The 27,737-nt window shown below is 40.4% G+C and overlaps 4 protein-coding genes across 7 annotated transcripts; 3 read left to right on the top strand and 1 right to left on the bottom strand.

Moving 5' to 3' along the window:
- The first annotated feature begins 105 nt into the window (after positions 1-105).
- On the top strand, positions 106-2,670 carry LOC4337284 (V-type proton ATPase subunit e1). Its single transcript, XM_015781797.3, has 3 exons — positions 106-333; positions 1,691-1,738; positions 2,371-2,670. Exons 1-3 carry the CDS (start codon positions 236-238, stop codon positions 2,432-2,434), a joined length of 210 nt encoding a protein of 69 aa, XP_015637283.1. The 5' UTR covers positions 106-235; the 3' UTR covers positions 2,435-2,670.
- Positions 2,671-4,359: 1,689 nt separating this feature from the next.
- LOC4337283 (MAP3K epsilon protein kinase 1) lies at positions 4,360-16,047 on the top strand. Of its 4 annotated transcripts, none has more exons than XM_015780005.3 (24): positions 4,360-4,599; positions 4,731-4,865; positions 6,628-6,648; positions 7,114-7,187; positions 7,300-7,390; positions 7,465-7,548; positions 7,876-7,977; positions 8,225-8,356; positions 8,463-8,534; positions 8,624-8,727; positions 9,477-9,579; positions 9,707-10,093; positions 10,600-10,893; positions 10,990-11,034; positions 11,578-11,757; positions 11,835-11,918; positions 12,006-12,097; positions 12,195-12,278; positions 12,376-13,067; positions 13,322-13,716; positions 13,816-13,950; positions 14,732-15,138; positions 15,240-15,354; positions 15,532-16,047. In XM_015780005.3, the coding sequence occupies exons 1-24, from the start codon at positions 4,540-4,542 to the stop codon at positions 15,706-15,708; spliced, it is 4,065 nt and encodes a 1,354-aa protein (XP_015635491.1). In that variant the 5' UTR covers positions 4,360-4,539; the 3' UTR covers positions 15,709-16,047. The 4 variants fall into 4 exon arrangements, with proteins under 4 accessions (XP_015635491.1, XP_015635490.1, XP_015635489.1 ...); XM_015780004.3 differs by having other exon boundaries at positions 12,373-13,067; XM_015780003.2 differs by having other exon boundaries at positions 9,468-9,579.
- Positions 16,048-16,182: 135 nt separating this feature from the next.
- LOC107280744 (probable inactive UDP-arabinopyranose mutase 2) lies at positions 16,183-18,613 on the bottom strand. Its single transcript, NM_001425745.1, has 3 exons — positions 18,325-18,613; positions 17,679-17,808; positions 16,183-17,583 (listed from the first exon to the last, which is right to left on the bottom strand). The coding sequence occupies exon 3, from the start codon at positions 17,520-17,522 to the stop codon at positions 16,479-16,481; it is 1,044 nt and encodes a 347-aa protein (NP_001412674.1). The 5' UTR covers positions 17,523-17,583; positions 17,679-17,808; positions 18,325-18,613; the 3' UTR covers positions 16,183-16,478.
- A 1,282-nt stretch (positions 18,614-19,895) lies between these two features.
- LOC4337281 (uncharacterized) lies at positions 19,896-25,630 on the top strand. Its single transcript, XM_015781602.3, has 6 exons — positions 19,896-20,193; positions 20,342-20,416; positions 20,506-21,838; positions 22,517-22,786; positions 23,769-23,924; positions 25,055-25,630. Exons 2-6 carry the CDS (start codon positions 20,406-20,408, stop codon positions 25,172-25,174), a joined length of 1,890 nt encoding a protein of 629 aa, XP_015637088.1. The 5' UTR covers positions 19,896-20,193; positions 20,342-20,405; the 3' UTR covers positions 25,175-25,630.
- The last annotated feature ends 2,107 nt before the right edge of the window (positions 25,631-27,737 follow it).

The following is a 27,737-nucleotide window of genomic DNA, read 5'->3' as shown; positions in this document are numbered from 1 at the left end:
TTGTGGGCCCAAACTTATTAACAGGCCAAGGCCCAGATAAGGAGCCCGGGCCCAATTCATCGTGTCGTCTTCTCTACCCCTAAACCGACTACACGTCTGACCCCTGTTCCTCTTCGCTCCGTCTCTCCCCACCCCACCTCCGCCCCGAGACGACGAGACCCAGCGAGCGATCCCGAGGGAAGAAAGAGATCGAGAGGGAAGGGAAGGGAGAGGATCGGAGAGCTTTCCGCCGGCCATGGGGTTCTGGGTGACCACGCTCATCTTCCTCCTCGCCGGCTTCGTCGCCTCCCTCTTCTCGCTGCTCTGCTGCAACCGCGGGCCGTCGACCAACCTGTACGCTCTTCCCCCCCGCTGATTCTCTTCAGATAGCTGCTGATCTGGTGTGGTGTGATTGGGATCGCCTGTATGCCGCCTGGAGCTTTCGGATCGGGGCGGGCGCGATTCGGGCGGATTTGACCCGCCGGATGGTGGTTTTGATCTAGATTTGGGCGTATTGTGTAGGGCTAAGGATTTCCTCTATTGGTAGATTTCTCGTTGAGATTGCGTCGTCTTTTCGATCGGATAACGGTTGAAACGGTTGGATCGATGGGGGTAGCGGCTGATCTTAGCCCATGTTCAGTAAAAGAAGTGACTTCGTGCGAAAACCCCCAAATTTGTTCAATCTTTACCCTATGTTCCTCTCTTAAGATGAAATTGGTAGGCTGTAACCAGGTTTGGCTTTTCAGAGCTAATTCGAGTGGTTCAATTACTCTAATAATATGCCAATTAGATTTTTCTTCAAAAAGATTCTGACACATGCTGCCGTAGGATGATATTGTTTCAGTGCATATTACGAGGTTCTAATGGACAAAATTACCGGAGCCGGGAAAACATGGGTCATTAGATCACACAGTCACACTCACGCATTATTTTCGACTGGAAACTACAATGCCAGTTTAAAGTCAGATGCATTAAGAATGGCCTCTTTTTAGTATGGACTTATTTTCATTGTGAATGAGAGAACAGGAAGACGTTACTTTGCCCTTTTGACTTCTGAGTATGGACTTTTCAATAGCTATGTATAATGCATAGAAAAGAAAAAAGGGGCATAAATGACATTGAATATTGTAGAGGGTCAATACGATGCATAGAACTACAATTTAGGGTAATATATGTAGACTGAACGATTTATAACTGATCTTGGGAGAACTATGGCATAATGTCATGGTATAGTCCTGCCTCAATTTCTGTGGGTTAGTATAAAGTTTGTGCTGATTTGTTATCCTGTCTTTCAAGTCTTCAAGGATTGGTTCAAGAAAAGAGTCCGAATATACTACTGTGTTTTTTTAATTATTGTATCGTGACTAAGAGTATTTGTATCTCTAGCCTGTGTTCTTAATTATTTGATCGTGACTAAGAGTATTTGTATCTCTAGCCTACTATGTTCATGTGACGAATATCGTCATCGTTCATATCCATTATTGGTACTGTATCACACACTTTCTTTTATTAATATTCTTCTCAAAGCATGGTGACTCTATCTAAATTGTGTGGCTGTGTTTCTATCATATTACTACCGTCTTCTTATCATTACCTTGTCTTGAGAAAATACTGGGATGTTTGAAATATGGCAGTTAGCTGTTGAGCTTTGTCTACATGCATGTGGTTATTTTGCTAACCTATTAAATTAACTTATGTTTAATTTGTGCAGATTCCATTTGACCTTGGTTATTACAGCAACGGTTTGCTGTTGGATGATGTAAGTTCTGATCCATTTGTTCACTTACACTTTCTGGTTTGTCTATCCAAACTGGATTGCTCAGAAAATATGATTTTAACAGTAGGCTGATTGATTAATTGAAACCCAAAAGTATTGCTGGCAAACATGAAAAGCACACTACCAGCAAAACTTGGCATCTTATGGTCTACATGTAGTCTACTTTGAATCGCACAATGGTGACATTATTTTATTGACTAGTAGGTAATCTTGCAAGGTCTAAATTTCTAGGAGCAATATGAACTGATGATTAACTCTTGTTAAAGTAGAACAGGTGGTATTAGTTGTACGCTGAAACTCAATCTGATTCTGACTTATAGTTTCACTCCATTGGTTCTTGTAACCTGCATGTGCTCAATATAAGTCTGTTTATTCTTTGGTTGTGGGTCCATGAGAGCCAGATATCCTGGATAGTTTATTGAAGGAGTAATGTCACTCATATTTCTTATGGCTTCTTTTTTAAGATTTGATATCTGATTGTCGTTGTATTGCCGCCTTGCTTACATGATGGTTCCATCATTGATCTTCCCTCTTTTGCTTGATAAGCTCCATACTGGGTGTGACAATCCGGATGCCAATTTTTCTGGTAGTAATTTGTTAATGCTTATCTGCAGGTGGGCAATCGTCTATCTTGCGCAGCTGAAGCCACTGATCAACCCTATCCTAAGCGGCGAGTGAGCTGTGTTACAATTTGAAGTCTGCTCATGCTGTATCACTATTTAGTTGAGGATTTCTATTCATTTTGGCACGACTGAAATAAAGAATTGTTGTGAGATTTTGGAACACTTCCTCTAGACACTAGAGGATGCCCACTGTGATTAGTGTATGCAATTATATTATATACACAATAATCGGATCAATGACCTTGTCCATTCAAACTTCCAAAGTTTACCCAAGATAAATTTCTGCTTCCAGCTCTAGAGAGCAAAAGTACTTTCTTGAATGTTTCTTGTCAGTGTACGTATGTTCTTGAATCTTTGTGCATGTCTTTAAGTTGCAAACTGCATTGCCATCAATATTGAAGAAAAATAGCCAATTCTCTATAAAATGTTCAAGTTCACTCACAAGGACAAGAATAACATGTTCAAGTGGCAGCCACATTGTGGGTGGCAACCAACTGACCTGACTGCGTCGTATATTCGTATCCATGATTAGGGTTACTTCTATCGTACAATTAGCGTGCTGTGATGGTATGGTATGGTAGCTGTTGGCGCGCGCCGACACGTAGTCGGCAGTGCCATGATGGGTGTTCCACCGCGTTGCTGAGAAAAAGAGAAGAAGCTGCTTGCTGAGTGAAAGGTTTTGCTACACAAGCGAATATGTTGTTTGGTCGTCAGTTTATGAGAGTCTAGAGAAGCTGCTAAATAGAGCTTATGATTAAACCTAGCTTATGAATTATACAACTATAGTTTCTTATAATCTGATGATAATCTATTCTAGGATAAATTATAGTTATTAGAAGCTCACATATTAACTGCTCACATGTACCCGCAAGAAATCTTCCAAAATACGCTTAAAGAGACAAAGATCAACAACTGAACTATGATCTTGCTAAAATCCTATCAAAAAGACGAAATTAGCGGCAACTCTATAATCTTACTAAAATCCAATCGAAAGCATACCCATGAGTGCGCCGTGTCTCTATCGCTGTATCATTGGTGCTTCCCCTCCCTGCCTTCATTTCCTACCAACATCATCCAATTGTAAAATCGTCCAGATTATTTCTTAAGCTCTATGCTGCCATTATTGTTACATTGGTGATTTGGTGTGATGATAAATATATATTGTTGCCTATAGGTTATCATGGAAGTTGAACACTCCGTTAATTTTTAGTTGATTTCTTCCAAACTATAGACATGTAAATTTTCTTTATTGAGTCACATAATTAATAAAAATGCCATTTATTTTGAATTTCGAGGCAGAGATGATTGTGAAAGCAACCAACATCATTTTATTGTTGGAAGCTTAGATATGGAGAGAATGAGCTAGGATGCGGAAAACAAATAAAGAGAGTTACCAGCTACTTATCTAATAATGCTTTATTAACAATGATTCTATATAGTACACAACTACTCACCATCTTTTTATCAGTCGACCATATATATATATTAATCATTATCTATTATTTTAATAATTATTCTATAGTCTTTGTGGTCCTTAAGGTTGTTCTTGTGCACAAGGACACTGTTGCAACGCCGACGACAGAAACCAGCCTAGTAGAACCAAATAAATATAAAAATCTCCTTACACGCCACTAGAGAATGACCGGAAAAGAAAGCCATGGAAGAAATGACGCAAGCAGCGGACAAAAATGGTCTATTTTTTCCTTTGGAAAGAAAAATCGAGGGGGCCCCGGATGATGTGCTACAAAATCGCGGATGCTAGTTGAGGACAGCTAATTGACAGTGGTTTCCTCCGCTTATCTCTCAATATCCTCGTTGGCTTCCGCCCACTTCAAAAGTACACCCCCGAGTATAAAAGCCGCCCTCTCATTCCGTTAGATTCCCACGCCCCCCGAAAACAAAATAATTACGGAAAAGCCCCCCATCTCTCCTCCCCTTCTCTCTCTCTTCCATCGCCTCCGTCTTCTTCTTCTTCCTCCTGCTTCCGCCTCGACCTCCAATTCCCTTCCCACCCAAACCCTAAAACCTAAATGGCCCTCGCGGCGGGCTCGCCGGAGCCGTTCCCGTGCCGCCAGTGACCCCCGATCCGCCCGCCCCCGCCGCGGACGGCGGCGTCCGGGGCCCGATCTCGGGGTGGGTGTGTGTGGGGGGCGGGGCGAGATGGCGTCGCGGCAGCACAATGCGCAGTTCCACAAGAACAAGACGCTCGACAACAAATATGTGAGTGTTCCGGAGCCTACCGCCTCGGATCCGGGTGGAATTCGTGTTCTGGTGGTGTTAATTTTGGGTTTGGTTTCGCTCACTGACTGTGTGCATGGTGGGGGGGGGGGGGGGGGTGGGGGCCGGTGCAGATGCTCGGAGATGAAATAGGGAAGGGAGCATATGGGCGAGTGTACAAGGGGCTTGACCTGGAAAATGGAGACTTCGTGGCCATCAAGCAAGTATCGTTGGAGAACATCCCGCAGGAGGATCTCAACATCATCATGGTGAGGTTTTCTTTTTGGGCCTTTCTTATGATGCATAACGTGTGCCAAAGGAAAAAAGATGATGTATGCGATTACGTGAAATGTGGCTGTCGGGAGTTGATAAACGGGCAGCAGCGACCTCAACAGGGATAAGTGCGTCTGGAAATTGGGGAAATACTGCTTGTTGTTTGCTATATCGATTTGTTCGGTAGCGTGACGTGGAACTAAATCATAGAGTGGAGTTCTGTTAGCTCAGTTATTCACTAGTCAGCTTCCTAAGCCTATCCAGGCATGTAATAGAAGTCCTGAACACATGGCCAGATACGCTAGGGTGATACTACCTCTGATTCAGGTTATAAGACTTTCTAGCATTGCCCACATTCATATAGATGTTAATGAATCTAGGCACATATATATGTTTAGATTCATTAACATATATATGAATGTAGGCAATGCTAGAAAGTCTTATAATATGAAACGGAGGAAGTATAAAATAGCTGGTTTAATTGTGTGGTAGGTTATATGTTTATCGAATGCAATAGTATGGAGCTCATGTTCTAGTTACTTCCGTTTGTGTCCAGATCATAATTACCAGATTTGCGGCAATGACTGTGAGCCACGATAACCCTGCAGTGAAGTGATTCAGGCCAAAACTTAGTATGATTCACTATCTGGTTGTGAACCCATCAACGCTCACACTGACACCTTATCCTTGCTGTTGTCCTCCGGTCCTGTGTTCATGGGGGCTTTTGGTCTCCATAGCCACCTCTGTTTCTCCCCTTCATTGCTATGACCACTGCTGTCACTCATCCATTTTGCTGCCCAGTGAAGTTGTCACCCTTGTTCCTTTTTAATTTTTTATTCCCGCACACATTGTCGCAGCTGGCTTGCTGCTTGCTGAAGCCATCGCCATTGCTACACTCACCAATGTCTACTTCAGTTTTTTTTTGTGACTTCTCTTGTTTATCAGTCTACCTTCATGTGGTGGACAGAGAGAAGAATTTTCAGTGGGCAGGTAAGGACAGAGGGAGATGACTGCCTTGGGTTTGAAGGGTAGGAGGCAATAACTATTCATTTCCCTTTTCTCCTTTTTATCATTAACCCACGGAAAGCTGTAATACAGCTTGACCTTTTTATACAACATTTTGTACTAGAGTTGGGTGTCGATGTTGGGTTCACGGACCCCATTTCTGATTTCTTAGCTAGAGTGGTATTCACTCTGCTGGAACCCTAAATGTGAATCATCGAATTGTCAACTTGAACCATGAACCAAAATCTGGCCACGGTAGGTTCAACTACAGATACACATTTTGGTGAAAATATTGAAACACTATTTGACTTAGGAAAGAAACTTGAAAAAGTCAGTGAAAAATCTACATGATTAATGTTTATTTGTGCCAACATGTGCTAAGCTAAAATTTACAAAGGAGCTGTTGGTGTTGAGGTTCATAAAGGAGTCCAAACCAAAAAATTTTAGAAGTTTAATCTGTTGGTGTTACTTTTTGCTAAAGTGAACTAATTGCACGAGCTATTGTTTATTTTTGTCATTTGGTGCATGCATGGTTTAGTGCTTGGAGTTGACATTTAGCACAACCTGATAAATCCTATACTTTTTTTATCCTACCACCATATTGTGCTATCTTATTCAGTGCTTTCATTGTCAAGATTTTATTTGAATATCACCATTTTATAATTTCTATTGTATTGCTGTAGTCTGCTGTTCTAATAAATTGTTTTTTATTGTGACTTTTCCGTTCATGGTATGCTGCTGTGGCTGATTCAGCAAGAAATTGATCTCTTGAAAGTAAGTCTTCATTTTCTTTCACATTATTTACTTATCATATTTGTACTTGACAAAAAACTAAATAACACATCTTACTGGTTAAATAATCTCTTATCCCCGCCTATCCTTGTTTTTGTTGCATCTGTTCCCCTTTATCTTTGGATGTAAGTGTTGCTGTTATCATTATGCTTCTATAGCTATAGCCTTACATGAACAAATTTATGAAGAAAATTTTGGAGTTCCATCAATGTATACTTATTTTTATACACCCAACAAGCTTCTATTTAAATGTTTAGCTACATGTTCCTATGGATGCCCTGATGCCCAAAATTTAATGAAAAATGATACCGTTCCTTCTTCTGTGGTTAGTGGTCATGTCTATAATCTATTGTACTTGAAATTAAATGGTTCTTGATATCTGAAATGTATATACGTTCGCAAGAAAATTGTATTGCTGCGAATTCTAAGTTCTGCCACTTTACGCAGAATCTGAATCACAAAAATATTGTGAAGTATCTTGGATCATTGAAGACAAGGAGTCACCTCCATATCATTCTAGAGTAAGCAGTTCACAATCCTCATGACAGTTTCTTGATATGATTATACCTATTAGGCTATTAGTTTTTTTTTTTTTTTAGCTTGGAAGTTTTAATCCTCATGGGATGATTGCAGGTATGTGGAGAATGGATCACTTGCCAATATTATCAAGCCAAACAAATTTGGGCCATTCCCTGAATCATTGGTGGCCGTCTACATTGCTCAGGTGAATATGATGATTACCTGCAACTTTCCTGTTTTTGCTATGTCCGGTATTAATTTTTTTACATATCGAACCAGGTGCTGGAAGGACTTGTTTATCTTCACGAGCAAGGTGTCATACATAGAGATATCAAGGGCGCAAATATATTGACTACCAAAGAGGTTTATTGCTGCATCACATCCATATTTACCCCTTTTGTGATGACTTGAGATAATTGCAAAGGGAATATCTTAAGTATACAAATTTTGGAAAAATGTTTTGAATAACATCCTTGTAAGCTGTCGTCTTCATGCACTTCTGTTAACATGAGAACACAAATTAAATACTATGCAGGAGTTAGGAAAGGGTACACTGAGATGAGCTCATTCACATATATAGCAATCTAGCAGAAATTATGGAAACAGAGAACTGCTGGAATGAATACCTCATAGGCAGTTATGTACCAAATTTGTCTACATGTTCTCATTAATGTACAATCTCTTGTTTAGGGCCTTGTCAAACTTGCTGATTTTGGAGTTGCTACTAAATTAACTGAAGCTGATATCAACACACATTCAGTGGTTGGAACTCCATACTGGATGGCCCCTGAGGTTTGCTAATTATCTTCACTTATGCTGTTTCAATGAATCAATCGATTAGGTTTAACTCCTAATTCTACTAGTACTATCAACATAAAAGCTAATTACTACTGCCAACAGGATAGAACTTATTGCTATTTTCCATGCCAGCATTACACCAAGCGTTATCAACCAAAATTATTTGCATCTTGTGATTCTGAAACATACTTTTTCTTGCGAGATGCTAATGTATTTGTTCATTATTTATATTGTGCATTAGGTCATCGAAATGTCAGGTGTTTGTGCTGCATCAGATATCTGGAGTGTTGGTTGTACTGTTATTGAGCTACTCACCTGTGCCCCACCATATTATGACCTTCAGCCCATGCCTGCGCTGTTTCGCATTGTTCAGGTTGATTACTTGCAGCTGTTTACTTCCCCTACATTTTCAAAAGTCACAATATCCATTCACACATGAGACTATGATTACATAGAAAGTTTTTATCTATGGACAATAGGATGTGCATCCACCAATACCAGAAGGCTTATCTCCTGAGATTACTGATTTTCTTCGACAATGTTTTCAAAAGGTTCTGTGTCGTTTCTGGCTATATCTTTGAGAATTTAATGATTATTTTATCAAATTGTTTGCTGTTCTGACTTCAAGAAGCACCTGTAGGATTCAATACAAAGACCTGATGCAAAGACATTATTGATGCACCCATGGTTGCAAAACTCAAGGCGAGCTTTGCCATCTCTTCGACAACCTGTTCAATCACCAAGGTAGCTCACATTTACTGCCTCCTTCTTTTCAATTGCTATTCATTGTAAATGATAAACCAACAATAATAGCCATAAAGATACAAACAGGACGGAAAACAGAAAAATATAGCTCCATAGCTTGTCATTTTTCAGTCACCTGATCACTATAAGTCTATAATAATGGTTGTATATTCTGCATATTAAACCTGTACTGGTCAATTTTATTCAAGCATTGCTAGAGTTATTCGTTTAGCAAGTAGGATGTGTACACAACTACACATGTCCAGGGGTTAATTGCAGTACTAGTGGGTTTAAGTTAGTTATAGATGCAACTTCCTGTGAGAGATGTTCCTTCTGGAGGTTTGCCACTGGAATTTCTTATAGTTTTACTCTCTCTGCTTTTACATAGTACATATACGTATAATCCCATTTTTTTCTTTATGTGCCTGTTTAAATTTTGTGGTTAGCTAAGTAGCATTTTGCCACTTGCATCTTTTAACTTTTTAAGTAGTGTTATTTTATTTGACATAGGCGGCATATCTCGGTCTGTTGCTGATTTTGGTTGTTGGTTGTTCACATGGATTTTGCATAGCCTTGTATTGTAGTCTACCAGGAATTACAACTGCATAGTAATTGCCCAACAAAATCATAGTTTAAAATCTCAGCAAAATTGATCTCTCAAATAGCTGGCACCAAAATTATTTTGAACCGTCTTTCGAAAGTGACCTTGATAAGCCATTGCTAAGTTCCTGGTTTGTTAGTACTGTCAGGGATATTGATGAGGACGATGAAGGATCAAGTGGTGACAATCACTCTGGATTTTCTGGCCCACCACGAGATACACAAACACCTACTGCTTCTGGCCTTGAACAGGTATATATGCCTTTCAGGGTTCTTGGCATGCCATATTCTACTCATATTTTGAAATTAGTCCAAAATTGTGGACTCACAAGATTATTACGCTATCATAATGTGAACTTTTTTATTAACATTGCTTTAGGAGGATGGAAGAAAAGATTTGGTTTCTGAATCTGCCAGGCAAGATATACCTGATGAGTTTCATGATGGAATGTTAAAAACTACTGGGAGTAGTAGTTCGAATGATGTGGAACTTATGAAAGATAACGTGGTTCTTAATAAAGATCCTACATTAGTTTTCCATGAGAAGCTATCATTGGAATCTTCACTAGGCGCAACTGATTTAAATGGTAAACTAACTCATGAGGTATCACAAGATGGTCCACCAAACAAGTTAACTAGCAGCGGCCAAGAATCAAGAAAGAGTGATGGTAAATATGTAGAAGATGAAAGTAAAGATGGTTCAAGTCTTGAGGATGGTGATGCTTTCAGCTTCCAGGCTGGAGGACAAAATATCAACTTCCAAAAGGTGATAATTTTATGCACATCATTTTGACCTTGCACATAAGTTTTTTTTTTTTGGGGGGGGGGTCAAAGATGTACATTTTAACATTTCTAAATGCAGCACATTGAATATTTTATACTTCCTCTGTTTCACAATGTAAGTCATTCTAGCATTTCCCACATTCACAGTGATGTTCTATCTAGATTCATTAACATCACTGTGAATGTGGGAAATGTATATCTAGATTCATTAACATCACTGTGAATGTGGGAAATGCTAGAATGACTTACATTGTGAAACAGAGGGAGTATTAAGACATGCATGACTAGAGTGGCGCAATGTTTCTATGAGAACATTTTTTATCCAATGTATGATAGATCATATTTTTGATCTGCAGCTTGTCAGTTATCGCCTTTCCCCCCCAAAGGCTTCACTGTCAAAGCCTTGAGCATATCTGTGACCTCTGCATATTCTCATTTGTAGCTGTTTTTAGCTAATTAATTGCCGTTGAATGTTTCATGTCTTGACAGGAAGCTAAAACTTCAGTTGAGATGGCTAACGAGCTAAGTAGATTCAGTGACACACCTGGAGATGCCTCCTTTGATGATTTATTCCCACCTAAGAAGCGAGGAGATCATGGGGCTGAAGCTTCAACATCCACTACTGGTGAAGAGCTTCAATACAATGGTGCACAAAATGATCTCGCGAAGGAACTCAAGACTAGGATGGCTCAGAAGCAGAAGGAAAATGATACTGAGCACATGAATGGTGGAAAACTTCTTGAATATGTCATGCGTTTGAGGGAAGAAGATATTGATGGAACGGTATTGCTTTCACTAATATAGTTATAGTACTATGTATTTTATTTTGCCTGTACCTTTGAGAATATAAAATAAGTGACACAACTCTGATGATTTCAGGCATTTGATGAGACTATTCCTGGAGAGAGTCTTTTTCCTTTGCAGGTATGCGATGCCCTAAAGCTCTGATGTTTCTGTGACTGATGTGTACCTTTATCATAATGTAGCAATGCTCTTGCTTAACCTTTTCTTTTTAAGTTTGAGTATGTATTTGTCTTATATATGGATCAAGTGTCCAGCTACGCAACCAAGAAGTGACATTTGCCATGGACTTTGGCAGCACTCATTTGCCTTCTCATGTATTCAAATATTGCATTAGGTGTCATTTCATGTGCATGCTAGCACCAAGGTCCAGCAGAAGCATCCAGAGTACTGCAGAAGTTTTAGAATCCAACTGCATCTGCTGGCAAACTGTCTACGTAGGAGGATAGATTGTGCTAGTTAACACTTTATTCATCTTTTTTGAAAGCAGGTTTTCTGTGCCTAAAATGTATGGAAAGGTTTTTTGTATTTTCCTTCCCCAAAACAATCATAATTATTGTGTATGTTTGAAATTGCAGTAATATTTGCTGCTTAGGTTTTGATACATTTATAGTTATCATGTCTTGATCATGAAGTATTTTTCCTTGTCTGTTTTTTTTTTTGTAGTCTGTGGAATACAGCAAAATAGTAGCACAGCTGAAACCTGGGGAAAGTGAGGACGTGATATTATCAGCTTGCCAAAAGCTTGTGTCAATCTTCAATCAACGGCCTGAGCAAAAACAGATTTATGTGTCACAAAATGGTTTCCTTCCGCTGATGGAGCTTCTTGAACTTCCCAAAAACCGTGTATGAAGTTTAACTTTTGTTTGAGAGAACCTTTTTACTGGATCTTCACGCTGAAAAGTTGATTGTTTTCCCTGCAGATTATTACTTCTGTTCTGCAACTCATCAACCAAATAGTAAAAGATAATACGACCTTCCTAGAAAATGCTTGCCTTGTTGGCCTTGTAAGACCATTTATTCAGATAACTATTTACGACTTATAAATTCTGTTGACGTGGAATTGATATGTGCTGTTTAAAATTTATTTGCAGATTCCGGTGGTTATGAATTTTGCCGTGCCAGATCGTGCAAAGGAAGTTCGGGTGCAAGCATCTAGGTTCCTTCAGCAGCTTTGTCAAGCCAGGTTTGTTCTTTGACTTAATTGTTAGTGTCTAACTATATTTAGATACAAATAAAAGGAATTAAACGTTGTGGGCTAATTTTCAAATTTGCATCCTCAGCACCTTGACATTGCAAATGTTCATTGCATGCCAAGGGATCCCTGTATTGGTGAGTTTTCTGGAGCCTGATTATGCAAAATACAGGTGAGTCCACTCTTCTCTTAACACTCCCTTTGGAATTTTGTGGTGTAATTTAATGATTATATCTAATTAGTGTATTCCATATATTTTAAATTAGCAGGGAAATGGTTCATCTTGCAATCGATGGCATATGGCAGGTCTTCAAACTCCAGCATTCGACTCCAAGAAATGACTTCTGTCGCATAGCGGCAAAAAACGGGATACTTCTTAGGCTGGTCAATACTCTTCATAGCTTGAATGAAGCAACAAGGTTTGCTTCCATCTCCGGGTCTGGTGCTTCAGTAACACAGAATGGCTCCACCCCCAGGCGAAGGTCTGGTCAATTAGATCCGCCAATGCTAGAAATTTCCAAAACGAGGCTGGATCATCACCATTCATCTGGTTCACTGCAATCTTTACAAGCAGATGCAGATAGGCATCATATCATAATGGATCCTTCAGCATCGCCTAGATTCACCGATATGGCGGCTGCTGGTCACATGGAGAGAAATGATAATGATCCCATTAGGCCACAACGGCTTAGTGTTTCTGCAGGAAGGACATCAACAGATAGATCACCAAAGCATATAGAGCTAGTATCAAATGGGCATAGTAGTGGTCAAAATGATCAAATTCGTCCCCTACTGAGCCTGTTGGAGAAAGAACCACCCTCTCGGCATGTATCTGGACAACTTGATTATGTTCGCCACTTATCTGGTCTAGAAAGGCATGAAAGTATTTTGCCATTACTGCATGCTTCAACAGAGAGGAAAACTAACGGCGAACTTGACTTGTTAATGGCAGAATTTGCTGGTATGCTTAATTCCTCTCTCTTCATCACTCAGCAGTTATGATTACCATGTCTTGGGTCATGTGGGCTATTTATTCATCTGCCTTTTATGAACCCAATATACACAGTTTTTGTTTTGACTGTTCTAAACTCTGTTTGTAGAATTCGTATAGCAGTATTTAGGACTATAGAATACTGTGTGTAGTTAGTGCGAGGTGGTTAGGTACGAGGGAACAACCTTTCTTTATGCACTTATTGTTCTTTCTATTTCATGCAGAGGTCTCTAGACAGGGAAGAGAAAATGGTAACCTTGATTCCAACATAAAAACTTCAAATAGGGTTCCAAGCATGAAATATGCACCATCATCAGGTCCAACAACTTCTAATGAGGGAGCATCAACATCTGGAGCTGCATCACAGACAGCATCTGGTGTGTTATCTGGATCAGGGGTGTTAAATGCAAGACCGGGAAGTACAACATCATCTGGCCTATTAGCTCAGATGGTATCTATGAGTGCTGACGTGGCACGTGAGTACCTTGAGAAAGTTGCTGATCTTCTTTTGGAGTTTGCACAAGCAGACACTGTCGTAAAATCTCTCATGTCTAGCCAAAGCCTTCTTGCACGGCTTTTCCAGATGTTTAACAAGATAGAACCGCCTATTCTTCTTAAGGTAAAACTTCAAGCATTTTAGTGACTTAGTGTTGCTACTTTGTGACTGATTTGTTTGTGTTTCTGTTTCTGTTCTTGAACCATCTTTCCTTTTCTGCAGATTCTTAGGTGCATTAATCATTTGTCGGGTGATCCTAATTGTCTCGAGACACTCCAGCGCACAGATGCAATCAAGCATCTGATACCGATTCTTGAACTTCATGATGGCCCTCTAGTTTATCAAATACATAGTGAGGTGGGTAGTTTCTTTTTAAAGGCTTTTCTTATGCTATGTGCTTTAAACATACGGAGTTGGCTGCACATGTGATTATATCCTGTTGCTTTGGATGAATTTTTAGATGCTTACTCGTTTTCTTTTTTTTAAAAAAAAATGTTTTTTATCCTGGTTTTCTCCCTCTTTTGAATAGTAAAATTTCTGTTGCTTTTTAAAGAAGAGTTTATGTTATCTCTGGCAGACAAACAGAGTCTAGATGAGCAAACTAGTGAACTTATGCTTGCATTTTATTCAACCATATCATTATTCATTAGGTACAGTGTACTGGAATCAAATAGACAAAACCATGATATTATAAAGTAAATATGGTACTCCCTCTGATTCCAAATGTCAGTGATTTTAGACTTCTGCACAAGAATTAAGAAAAGAACTCAAAATGACTTTGATGCCCTTCATTTATACATTGGAAAAGATGAATCATTTGTTTGTAAAACGGGTAGTAGCATTTATTTAACAATGACAAACATGTAAGAACAGATGAAAAATTGCATAGAAGTTCTAAAACAGCTTATGTGTAGGAAAGAGTTGAGAAGGCTCAAACAACTTACATTGGGATCGTAGGAGTAGAAAAACGAATGGTGACATCGCAAAATTACAATGGCTTGTGCAACTGCACTTTTTCTGGAATTCGCAAACTTTGTGTTAGGGACAAATGTCAAGACAGTTGGCTATTCAGAATTTGAAATAGGTCTGCACGATTTCTCAGCACATTATAACTCTATGCAATTTTTTGCTGTTTTAGGTCCTCAATGCTCTGTTCAATCTTTGCAAGATCAATAAAAGAAGACAGGAACAAGCAGCTGAAAATGGGATCATCCCTCACTTAATGAATTTTGTCATGTCAGACTCACCTCTCAGGCAATATGCTTTACCTCTGCTGTGTGATATGGCTCACGCTTCTCGCAACTCTAGAGAGCAGTTGAGGGCTCATGGAGGATTGGATGTGTACTTGAACTTATTGGAGGATGATGCATGGGCGTGTACTGCGTTAGATTCAATTGCTGTTTGCTTGTCCCATGACAATGATCACAGAAAAGTGGAACAAGCCTTGTTGAAGAAAGATGCCATTCAGAAATTAGTGAAGTTTTTTCAAGACTGCCCTGAACAATATTTTGTTCATATATTGGATGCTTTTTTGAAGATAATCACGTAAGACCAAAGAGTTACCTTCCTTTTTGATGACATTATATAATATGAACATGACAGGATACAGAATATTGAGACATGCAATTGCATTGACTTGACTACAGGAAATCTTCTCGGATAAATACAGCAATGGCTACCAATGGTTTAACGACACTGCTTATTGCAAGGCTTGACCACCGAGAAGCTATTGCCCGTTTGACACTGCTAAAATTAATAAAGGTTTGCATTCCTCGCTTTAAATTTCTGGTTACATGGTTTTAATATATCAACCTTCTACTAGCAGTGATCAAATAAGTCTAGAATTTCATTTTACTCAATATCAACGATATGTTTAATGTACCTTTGTAAAGTTTGAACTCCATGATTTAACGTTCGATTGTTTGGAATTGCTTTCAGGTTGTCTATGAGCATCATCCTCGACCAAAGCAGCTCATAGTTGAGAATGATCTTCCTCAAAAGCTACAAAACCTGATCGAAGAACGAAGGGATGGGCAACGTGGCGGTCAACAGGTATTGGTGAAACAAATGGCCACCTCGTTGTTGAAAGCACTGCACATCAATACAGTACTGTGATTTGTCTCTCGGCCATTGTGTATTTTTCCTCTCAAGTTGTATATGTTCGCCCCGGAGGAAAAGTTTTGTTTCTTCTTTCGCTGCCTCTTTTGTACCTGTGGTTTCCCTGGCGTGAGAGCCAGTCTGTTGCACGCCTGATCCCTCTTTTATCGGGAGAAAGGTTCAACGTTCGGGTGCTAGATACAAAATGGGTTCCTAGAGCCCTTCTTGGTCGTTTATATTTAGTGTACTATTAGTGATAATTGGTGTAAATTAGTTTTCCCCAGTTTCCTTTTTAGAACTCATGTAGACTTTCTTGCATCTGATGTTAGTAAAATTTTGCTCTAGGTGTGCTGGCTATTCTTATCCTTAGCCTGACTTCATGATGTTTCTTTCTTTGTGAGCATGTTTCCACCGGTATGTTTATGACTCTGTGTGAATTACTGAACAACGAACAGGAAAAGAATTCATTCATCCCAAACGGGACAAGTAAAATTATTTCAGGCGCAGCCATGGGCGCATTTCATATGAAAAAAGTCATTCCCACGAACGTGTGACGGAAACAGATGTCTGAAAACTATGAACGAAATCACCATTAAAAAAAACTCCTGATGTAACACACAAGATACACAGCATTGCTTTGCATATCACTGCTTGTCTTTGAAAACGGCACGAGTATTGGAGCGTACACTAACGAGAAAATTCCCAGCATACAGGAATGCGGTTTATTCAGTTTCATAACAGTGGGTATCGAAATCAGATATGCTCATAACAGATAACCAAATTTCAGCCTAAGCGCTTTGAGCTCCGTGAGATTTCCAGAGTTTGGTCCATTCCTCCATTGCATCAGCAGCTTTAGCGAAGATTGCATTCTGCGGTCCCAGTTTCTCCTTGACAATGCTGGTTAGTTCCTTAACACAGTCTTCAACAGTAACTGAAGTACTCGATAGCTTCAGAGATTCGAAGAAGGGAAGAACGACGTCCATGACTTTCACCCCTTCCCATTCTTTCAAGCTCTCGAGAGCCTTACCTGCTTCTGCATCACTTCTCATCACATAAGGAAGACCTGTCTTCACGCCATACCGTAAGCGATCACACACCACTTTAGCACACAAGCCATTCCAAACGTCTTCAAGTGTATCCCATCTGTGCTTTCCTTCCTTGCGCAGCCGCAGAGCAGGGAACATTACAGGTCCCAGCACCTCACGGTTGAATGCAACATTTATCCCGCTCACAGGCATCATCGCACCAAGTGGAACTGTCATCACAGCATCCACATACGTTGTGTTGCGTTGATTTCTCTTCACAACATGAGTCATTGGGTCATAGTCTGCATTGTGAAGCCACAGCCCACAAGAGAGCATGCACTCAACCCCCTCGCGCAGACTAAATGGGTATCCACGGACAAAGTCAGCCCCTTTGCGGAATGGATCATACAATGTGTTGAAAAAGAAAGGTGTAGCAGGTGTCTTCAGATTGGACATATGCTGTGCAACTGCATCAACAGTCAACCCACCATTGTCCTTCGCTGGGAGGCAATTGTCATCAATTGAGATGACATACTTCTTGCGTGAGACAAGGTACCCAAAGTAACGGCATGAGTGACCAGAGAAGTCGATGGATGTGGCTCCAAGCACTCCCATATCTGACTTCGTATAAACCTTGAGATCAAAACCTGTAGGGATTTGAAGCTCCTCAGCCATATCTGGATCTTTGACAACAATGATGTGGAACCGAGAGAAAAATGGCCTCCATGCCTCAAAGAAAGTAGTCAGGTTGGGCTGGAGTGCTGCAATCACAATGTCGACCTCACTGTCCTGAATTTCCAAAGACATCTTTTCTCAGGTAACCAAGACTGACCTAATCAGTGTCACTTCTAGAACTTCTCAGAGCACCCTACAGCCAAGAGGATAGCGTGTCAAAAACCAAGATCTTTTGACATAAATCACATGACAATCAAATAGACAGAGATAAGCTGATGAATAACATACTCGTGGGAAGGACCGGTACAAGCGGCTGCTTAATGTTGAGCAACTGAACAAGCAAGGCGATTTCCTCGCAATCCGTTGCCAGAAACAACTTCAGGACTTTTTCTGTCAGCTTACCGGCAGCTATAGTTCTCTGCCAACAAAGATGCCTTCAGAGATTAACAAAATATAATAGCAAAACTATTACTTTCAGTTTGATCTATCATAATAATAAAAAAAAAAGTGAGTAGGATCACAACTACGAGTCTAAACCCCAGCTCATGGCCAAATGTTCATAAACCCCCATCCATCCTCTCAGCAAAATTGACAGGTTCAACGTAGCATCATCAGACCACTTGGTAATCAAACATGGGCCGCATTGGGCACCTCGTGTGATATGATCTAAATCTAAACACAAAACAGGTGGTGCAAATCACCTCTTCCCATTTCCCAATCCGATAAGTTCCACTAATTGCGCGCACGATGTACCACATATATAACCTAGTCTCATTAATCTCATCAATCTAAGCAGCCAATTGCCACAGATCAGCCAAACCAACCAACATAAACAATAATAGGAAATACCACAACACAACACTGCATCCGAGCATCGGGACGAGAGGGGCAAAGGGGGGATCAATCGAGCGAGCGATGGTGTGGGGGTACCTACACGGAAGAGGTCGATGAGGAGGTGGTCGGGGAGGCGGGAGAGGTCGTGGAGGTGGGCGATGCGGAGGAGCGCGGAGTCGAGGGTGAGGGAGAGCAGGGAGGGGGGGCGCATCGGCGCCAGATCTGGATCTCGCGCCCCCTCTTTTATAATCCCCACGCTTCCGTTGCAAGCAAAGCGCGCGCCACGTTGCGCCCGCTGCCTCGATCCTCCTCCTCCTCGCTTCCGCTCTCCCTCTTCCGCTTGCCGGCAATCGAGGAGGAAACGGATCGGCGACTTTTTTTTTTTCCTTCCCTTGTCCTTTTTGGCCCCCCCAACTCTTGTGGAATTTTTCCACCGTCCTCCACTTCCTGTAACCGTACGAGCGCTGGGTCGCGGGCTGCGTGGGCGTGGTCACCGACAGACAGCCCACAGACGGCCCAGCGTGATGGATTGATGGATGGGGCCTAGGATGATCTCACCAGGCCGTCCCGCGTCGATGGGTCCGTGTCATGTCTGCATTCTTCGCCTACTATAGAAAATGGGAATACTATAATACTAAAAAAATCTAGATAAAAGTTATAGTATTAGTATGTGCTATATTATAATTTATTTATTTTAGGACTAGTTATAATAACTATTTTTTCGTTCAAAAATAAATAAACTTATGATAAGAATATAGATATATAACTATTCAGCATTTTATTTTATGTTTGTTTGTTTTAGAACGGAAGAAATGTTACCTTGACAGTTGCTATTCGGATTGGTCATTTGAATTACCCATTATCTGCTGGGTGCCACGTTACGGTAGAACTTCGTAGATATTTTCCTTTTAAGCACAAATAATCGAAGCTGATGCAGAGCCTACTAGTACACGAATATACACGTGTGAATGCTCTCAGTTGATGATCGTGACTTATCGACAAAAGGACGCTGAATTTCCTCGAGCATTCATACCATCTACCGACATTTCTGTCGAACCGGTGGAGTAGATTAACAAAGCTATTAACGAACGAGTTAAGCATGGACAGCTTTTCTAAAACAGCAGGGATTGCTGGAAATGGATTCAATTTTTGCCAAAAAGAAAGGAGCCACCTTTTATTATCAATATTTTATTTTAGATCGTCCTTTAACTAATATTATTTTAATTAGACGGAGTAGACTTATCTATGTTTCACTTTGAAACATCAGACTCTTTTCTCAGGTATATGAACAATCTTGATTATGTTGGCTCTTATTTATCAATGAACTTTCACACATGTATACGTAAGACTATTTCTTTGGTTTATAATAAGTTGAATGTAGATGAATAAAAAAGTTAAATATGGTCTAGAGTACTTAAAAAAAATAAAAAAATCTGATTCAAAGTACTATTAAGAAAAGATGGTTTAAAGCGAAATAACCTAAAGTAAAATTTACTTAAAAGTATTGGTAAACCCAGAAAAGTTTGGAAAGACGGCGCAGCGCAAGCAGGCCCGCGTGCGTGCCCAAGAGTACAGGCCCGGTCCACGGAGGCCGGAACAGAAGGAAAGCACAGCCGTCGTCTTCTCGCCTCCGCTGTCCGCTCCCCCCCCCCCCCCCCCCCCCCTCCTTCCAGCCAGGCTGCCGCCCGTCCGTCCGCCCCCGCGCACCACGCGGCGTCTCGTCCTCCTCTCATCGGACCACCAAATTTGCAGCTCGCCTCCACCTCCACCTCCACCTCCACCTCCTCCGCCTCCGCCTCCGCCTCCAAACCCTAGCGCCTCGCCGCCCACCGACCCCCGCGCTTCTCCTCCATCCATGCGCCCCCGTCTCGTCGCCGCCGCCGCCGCCGCCGATCATGGCTGCCTCTAGGGTTTCCCGGGCCCAGCCATGGTGATCTCATCCCCGCCAACGAACCACTCTTCTGCATCGGTAAGTCCCCGTTGGCCCCCCACCCCCGCCCACCTCTCGCTCGCTTCTATGACCTCGAGGGGATTCGATCTCCTCGCCCCTCGCTCGCGGATGCGCGGAGCCCAATCGCGTTGCTAAATCCGAACCTCTAATGTGAGTGTCTCTCCAGCTTTGTACGATTCGCCCGAGCCTGGATCCCGCCTTCATTGACGCGCCCGCTGTCCGGGAACACCATGATGTCGAGGTCAGCTCCGCAGCTCAAAATCTACTGAGCTTATTGGTGCTTAATTTGGTGCAATGTAGAAGTGTAAATGGTTTTCCTGTTGCTTCCAGGTTTATGCAAATAGGGAAGAGCAGAAAACTAGTTCATGATGTATTGGTTAACTCGAAACCCAATAGTTTCACTGCACATAACATTGGATCCAACTTTGCGTTCGGTTTGGCACATACAGGCAGGGCCTGTTTGCACGGGAAGGTTCCGCATGGACCGGGCACGTCATCCATGCTTGGAAGAGCAAAGGAGAGTTTATACCGGAATCCAGCTGCAAGAAACTTTTCAGTTCTCTCAACATGTAGCCAGAATGCATTTCATGGTCAACTTGCTTGGAAGCAACTCATGACAATCGGTTCTCATGTACCAAAGGCATCTCCGATTTTAAGTAGGGTTGCTTGTGCCATTAGCTTGGCTGCCACTAGATCTAATTTAGTTCCTTACCTCTTTGCTTTCGTTGCTGGGGAGATAATGCTAGCTCAGAAGACCAGTGCAGACGGAGAGTACTTACCAATTCGTGATAGTCTTTACACGCGTGCTCAAGATGGTCGTATCTATGTCACCTCCTTGATATTTTCAGCAGTAGAGCTGGTCATCATAATCTTCAGATCAATATATTTGGCATTGTTGTTCACTCCAAGTATACTCATGGCCCCATTTGCAGATACTCTTGGCAGTAAGTACAGGAAAACATGGCTCCGTCTTGTGCATCGTACCCTGGAGAAAGCAGGTCCTGCATTTATTAAATGGGGCCAATGGGCTGCTACTCGCCCTGATTTATTTGAAAGTGACCTCTGTGCTGAATTGTCAAAACTACACACAAAAGCACCTGCTCACAGCTTTGCTTATACCAAGAAGACTGTTGAGAAAGCTTTTGGTCGAAAGCTATCTGATCTTTTTGAGAATTTTGAAGAAGAGCCTGTTGCTTCTGGAAGTGTTGCTCAAGTGCACCGAGCTGGTTTGAGATTCCGGTATCCTGGCCAGCATATAAAGCGTGTAACAGTTGCTGTAAAAGTAAGACATCCTGGCGTAGGAGAATCAATACGGAGGGATTTCACTATCATTAATGCAGTAGCTAAAATTTCTAGATATATTCCTACATTGAATTGGTTGCGGCTGGATGAGAGTGTGCAACAGTTTGCTGTCTTTATGATGTCTCAAGTTGACCTTGCAAGGGAAGCTGCTCATTTGAGCCGGTTTATCTACAACTTCCGAAGGTGGAAGGATGTGTCTTTTCCAAAACCTCTTTACCCACTTGTTCATCCTGCTGTATTGGTTGAAACTTATGAGCAAGGTGAGAGTGTTGCACACTATGTCGATGACCTCGATGGACATGATCGAATTAAAAGCGCCCTTGCACATATTGGCACTCATGCTCTCCTGAAAATGCTTCTGGTAATGCTTTCAGCCATCTCTTAGAATTGTCATTATTGTTTTGCGTTTGGAGATGAGAGCATGTATTTCATTTGAGTGAAACAATGAAATGTTATAGCATACCCTTTTGATGAATGATGACTCTTGTGTCTTATGGTCTATTTCTGGGTTACTGTTTATGCTGTGAGCCCGTGAGTTCAATTGAGCATTGTTGCATTTAACCTCTAAATTGAACTGCCTGTTTATAAAAGTTCAGTGCTTGTTTAGAAACATCTCTGGTTCATATTGATATAGGTTAGCAAAGACATTCAGCACAACTGTCACTTCACTTCTCTAGACAAAACTAATCCAAATATATCTTTACACAAGTTTGAAACCAAGGATTTGAAAATATGCAAAATGTGACATATTTTGGAAAGATAAAGGGTTTCAATATTTTGTTTTATGCATATAATATCACTTTAGCTCCTTCGTTCTTAGTTTCTTACAGAACTATTGTGTATGCAATTCAACACAATATTAAAAGATCATTATTTTTATTATTATTTTGGTCCAAATTGATGAACCTCACTGGACCTTGACCATCTCTCTTTAGTACATTCTATTTGCTAGTTACACATAGGCACTTAACATTTTAGGGCTTTTAATTATGGTTAGTTTTCACCACGTTGCAGCATTGTTAACATCCACCTTTTGCAGGTTGATAACTTTGTTCATGCGGATATGCACCCTGGAAATATTTTGGTCCGTGTTATACAACCAAGGAATTCAAATAACACCCTTTTGAAGTCTAGGCCACATGTAGTATTCCTTGATGTAGGAATGACTGCTGAACTTTCAAGTAATGATCGTGTGAATTTACTGGAATTTTTCAAGGCTGTTGCACGCCGAGATGGTCGTACAGCTGCAGAACGTACACTGAGGTTATCAAAACAGCAAAACTGCCCAAATCCAAAAGCCTTCATTGAGGTAATTATTATTTCTTGTCACTGGTCTGTTTCTTGGCAGTAACACCTCTGCTTTTCCTTGTTGAGGTCCTCGGTGCACCCTTTAGTCAAGATAATTATATTGCTGCTATAATAGGTGGTATATGCATCTTTAAGATATGAATTGATGGCAAGATGTATTTGGGCACTGTACCTTGCTGGAAAGCACCTGGGATGTTTAAATTTTGAGTAAATTTCATAAAACCCCATCTATATGGTCCAAGATGCAGAAAACTATAGTGCTTTTGACAAGTGGCACATAACCTCGTGTAGGTACTAAAGTTTCACAAAACCACACCGTTAACCATTTTGGCATACTCCTATATCAAAATTTTAAAAACCGGATATAACAGTTATACGATGGATTAAAAAACTCATAAATTTGAGATGTGATTGTATAACCCCATCAAGTGTGGTTTTGTGAAACTTTAGGACCATAATACCTGGGGTTACATGCCACGTGCCAAAATCACTGTGGTTTTGTGCAACTTGGACAATATTATGTGGGATTTTATGAAATTTACTCTTAAATCTTAGGTGTTCTCTTTACTCTCTTGTTGACAAATTGCGCCACTACATTAAATTGAATTGTTATAATACCTGATATTAATTAATTTGCTGATGCATTATGGGTTTGTGCTTATATTTAATGTGAGTCCTGTGAGTTTTTGGTCAACTATTTGGTGGTTTGATACTAACATGAAATATAGTTACCTTATATTTGGTGTTAGTAAAGTATACATTTTAGATGCATGCATTTCTAGGTCCAAACTTTCGGTGCACTTGAATATTTGCCTCAACTCATCAACATGAACTAATCTATCACAAGTTCACAATGTCACATTTTATGTAAATGCATTTAGCTACAAATTAATTAAAACAATGTTGTGTTGGTACAATGCCTTTTTATATATTTGATAGTTACAAATTACGACAAGTCCTACATGTCTTGTTTTTGTCAACAGGAAGTTGAACGGTCGTTTTCCTTTTGGGGAACCTCTGAAGGTGATGCTGTCCACCCAGCTGAGTGTATGCACCAGTTGCTTGAGCAAGTACGGCGCCATAAAGTAAACATTGATGGGAACGTTTGTACTGTTATGGTCACTACATTAGTTCTTGAGGTATGCTTCAACTGCTTGTCTCATGCTCCAGTCAGTCACTTATTATGGTGTAACTTAGGCCCTGTTTGTTTCAACTTAAGATTATTGTAATCTAGATTATTGAACCAGATTACTATAAGCTGGATTATAATAAGCCGGCATAGAATAAGCTGTTAGCTGTTTGTTTCTCTGGATTATTAGTTGTTAGCCGCCCAATAATCTAAAAAAGCACCTTTAGAGTGGATTACCAGATTATAGTAATCTGGTTTATAGATTGTAATACAGTATTATCTATCATAATAAGTTATATGTTTGTTTCAGCTTACTCCTAATAATCCAGATTATAATAATCCTAAGCTGAATCAAACAGGGCCTTAGATGTCTCTGTCATATGTCCAATAGATCACGATGAGCTGTTTCTCAAGATTATAGTATGTGCTGTATTGCCAACGAGAAAGGTATATGGAGATGTATTTAGGACCTAGGAGTTAGGAGAACTCGACCCCTAGAATTCAGTCACAACGTTTTCTAATGGCATAGTCAGATGACTGAACATGCACTCCCTAGATGTCACAATATGACAAAAGACTTCAGGGGTATTAGGTTTATGCATATTTGTACCCTGACCTTAGACCTTGATGGAAATGCATGAATATGAGAATTTTCATCTTCATTGAATGGTCTCAAGAGCTTCGGATTCGTTGATAATGCCTACTAGTTGCCTAAGGATAAAAGTGTCTTGACATAGTAGGTCACAGTTAAAGTGATTCTTTGTTGGTTGCAGAATTGTTTTCAAAAAAAGTAGTGGGAAAAGGTGCTTTATAGCAGAACATCTTTAGCAACATATTTAAAACTGGAGAAATGGTGTAAATAACCAAACTACCATAGCGGAACCTCATGAAATATCATATATATGACTCTTATAGCTTACTTTTAGTCAGTGTTCTGGAAATCTGGCTCTGTAATTCAAAGTACATGTGCCTCTGTACTGCTTTGTGTTCCTACCTATTTCTGCTTCTGCGTTAGTTTCCTTTTGTTAAAAGGGAAATAATTGTCATGAACTTTTGTTTCTTTCTCATTCTCTCATACTATCTATAGCCTATTGCTTATTGCTCCATTACAGATCCTTGAGTTTGTTTTTTATTTTACAGGGCTGGCAGCGCAAGTTGGATCCAGATTACAATGTTATGAAAACATTACAAACTTTACTTTTTAAGGAAGACTGGGCCAAGTCTCTTCAGTACACAATCGAAGGGCTTATGGCACCTTAGGGATGCATTGGAATCCACTAAAAAATTTTGACCCCTTTTTTGCGCAGTTGATGAGATATTGGAGGATGCTCCTTCGCACCAGTACATCTAGTTTCTTTTTCCTGTTTACTTTTAAATTCCACAGTTTTGTACCCATCTTGGCCAGTGCTGCTTAAACGGCCATGTCTAATTAATAATTGCAGCATTTTTTCAAGCTACCAGAGAAGTGTGCTCTGGACCCACAATACCCTGGGATTATCTGCTTATGCACTCTGCAGGCCAAAGGATGCGTTCTCCTCCATGAAATTTCTGTTAATAGCTCTTAGAAGATGTAGCAAAAGGCCTTCGCTGATGATCTTTTTGTAACTCGAGAGGTGTCAGTGAACAAGAGGTTTTTTATTGTATACACAGATACAGCTAACTGTTCCAAAAAAAACCTACGTCATGCCTGACAAAATTCATGGATTGCCCATATAACTGAGTGCTTTCGCATTTGTTTGGAATGCAGAAGACTTAACTGTACAAATGTTTGCTGGTAAGCAGGCATAGAGTTTATTTCCAGGTTGCTTCTGCGTTTCAAATTCCTGTCTTATGTTGATACAAAATACTAGCCAAATTCCTCCTTTTATACGTCCGCGGCAATTTACAAGTTGAATACTTGAATGCAATGCCCATTCTTGTTCTTTTTTCTTTGCTGGTCCTTTGCAGGTATAGTGATTAGTGAACCTGGAGTTCTATTTCTTTCTCTTTTTTTTTGAAAAAAGGTTTTCTGTTGGGACTTCTCTTGTAGTAAAAAAAAAAAACTGTGCCATATATGGAATTCAGGGTCTACCTTTCTGTTGGGTGCTCTGATCCTGGTAACTTAGCGGTAGCTCGGTTTTCATGAAAACCAACAATTTTTAAACATTTCTTTTAAAAAACATAAATTTGAATCCAAATTCTCAGGTTCAGTTGATCACATGACAAAAACTGGTCGGTTTCACTGAAATGTTGATTGGGAATAACAAAATTTCGCTACACGAACTAGAATCAAATCGATCTATGTCCAAGAAAAACACCCGGTTTTGTTGAAAAGCTGAAGATTACTGCAGAATTAATTTTGTTTTATGAAAATGGGGGAATAGGGAAAATTAAGGAAATGTGTAGGAAATGAGAGAACTTATATAAAAATGCTGACATGAGCTTTCCTACATTGTAGTTCTCTCCATTGAGAAACACACGATTGCAATACACTCTCATGAAAACAATTTTAAAGCACAGGCAATTGATAATTCAATATGCATCACCAAACATAGGCCAAATCCGGCTGTGGTCGCTCGGTTTCTGTGTGGTCCCGGATGGAAATCGACACCCGGCGAGCAGCAAACTACCGCAGTGGTAGGGAACGATCACTGTATCCGGCGGAGGAACGTCGTTGCCGCCCGAATCCTTTCATCTTTTTCCTAAAATGGGCTGGTTGACCCTATTTGTCATTGCCTTTTGGCCCATGAAGGTCATTTTCCTTTTAATATATACTACTTTTCTATTATTGTGTGCCGTTAAAAGAACACACGAAAATTCATATTTTTTTAAAGCATGCCATTAATGAGTTATATGAATATCATAGTACTTTTAGGAATTTTAAAATCGCTTTCATTTTTCTTCAGATCAAATTTGAATTGGACCGAAATGCATCGAATTTTCCAATGGAATATTCTTTCGAGCTAGGTTCAGGATGTCTGGTTTTCGTGAAAACCAACCGAATTTTATCTAAAAGGTAAACCATGATGGAATTTTCTTATCTTCGAGACATCTGTTGGTAACCTACTCTTAGTTGGTGCTTTCTGCCATATTACTGCAGATGACGAAAAGTAGTGGCCATATACTTCGGACATGTTAACAAAAGAGTTTTTTTTTTTTTGTCTCTTGAAACCGAAGGCAGACTTGCTGGTATTATATTAAGTAGGAAAAGGCCCTGTTTAGTTTCAAAGTTTTTTTTTCTAAACCTCCAACTTTTCATCACATCAAACATTTCATACACACACAACTTTTCTATCACATCGTACCAATTTCAAACAAAGTTTCAAACTTCAGTGTGAACTAAACACAACCAAAGAGTATATTTATATATTTTTCCCAACTGTGAAAAGAAGAAAGGAAGAAAAATAACAAAGATACATTCATATCTTCACAGAGGTACGAGATAGGGACTAAGGCAACATTCAACGAAAGAGTTTTCATTTTTTACCTACAAGGTGACTAGGTGAGACTTGACTCTTTTTGAGTCTTGAGACGACTGGTTGAAGAACATCACTATTTTTTTTCAAGATACGAACAGGGTACTGAGTTTCTGATAAAACCTGACCTGTGTGGCTGTGGCCGGAGTAGCTGTCTACCCGTGCACATTAACACCGATGGCACAAGCCGAGCGCGGGAGCAGGGGCGATCACCCATCGATCCTTAACCACGATGTGCCCCTCTCATCCGTTGACCAATTCTGCGTCACAAGCAGGATGGCCAAGGATCATGTCAAACCCTATCCCGAATCATTGCGCCCAACCCAAAGGATCGAGCAGAGAATTAAGCGGCGCGCAAATGTGTGATC

Source organism: Oryza sativa, chromosome 4 (genome assembly GCF_034140825.1).
Source record: "Oryza sativa Japonica Group chromosome 4, ASM3414082v1".
In the NCBI taxonomy this organism is placed as follows: Eukaryota; Viridiplantae; Streptophyta; class Magnoliopsida; order Poales; family Poaceae; genus Oryza; species Oryza sativa.
Note: the sequence above shows the minus strand (reverse complement) of the source record. Positions and strands in the feature narration are given on the sequence as shown.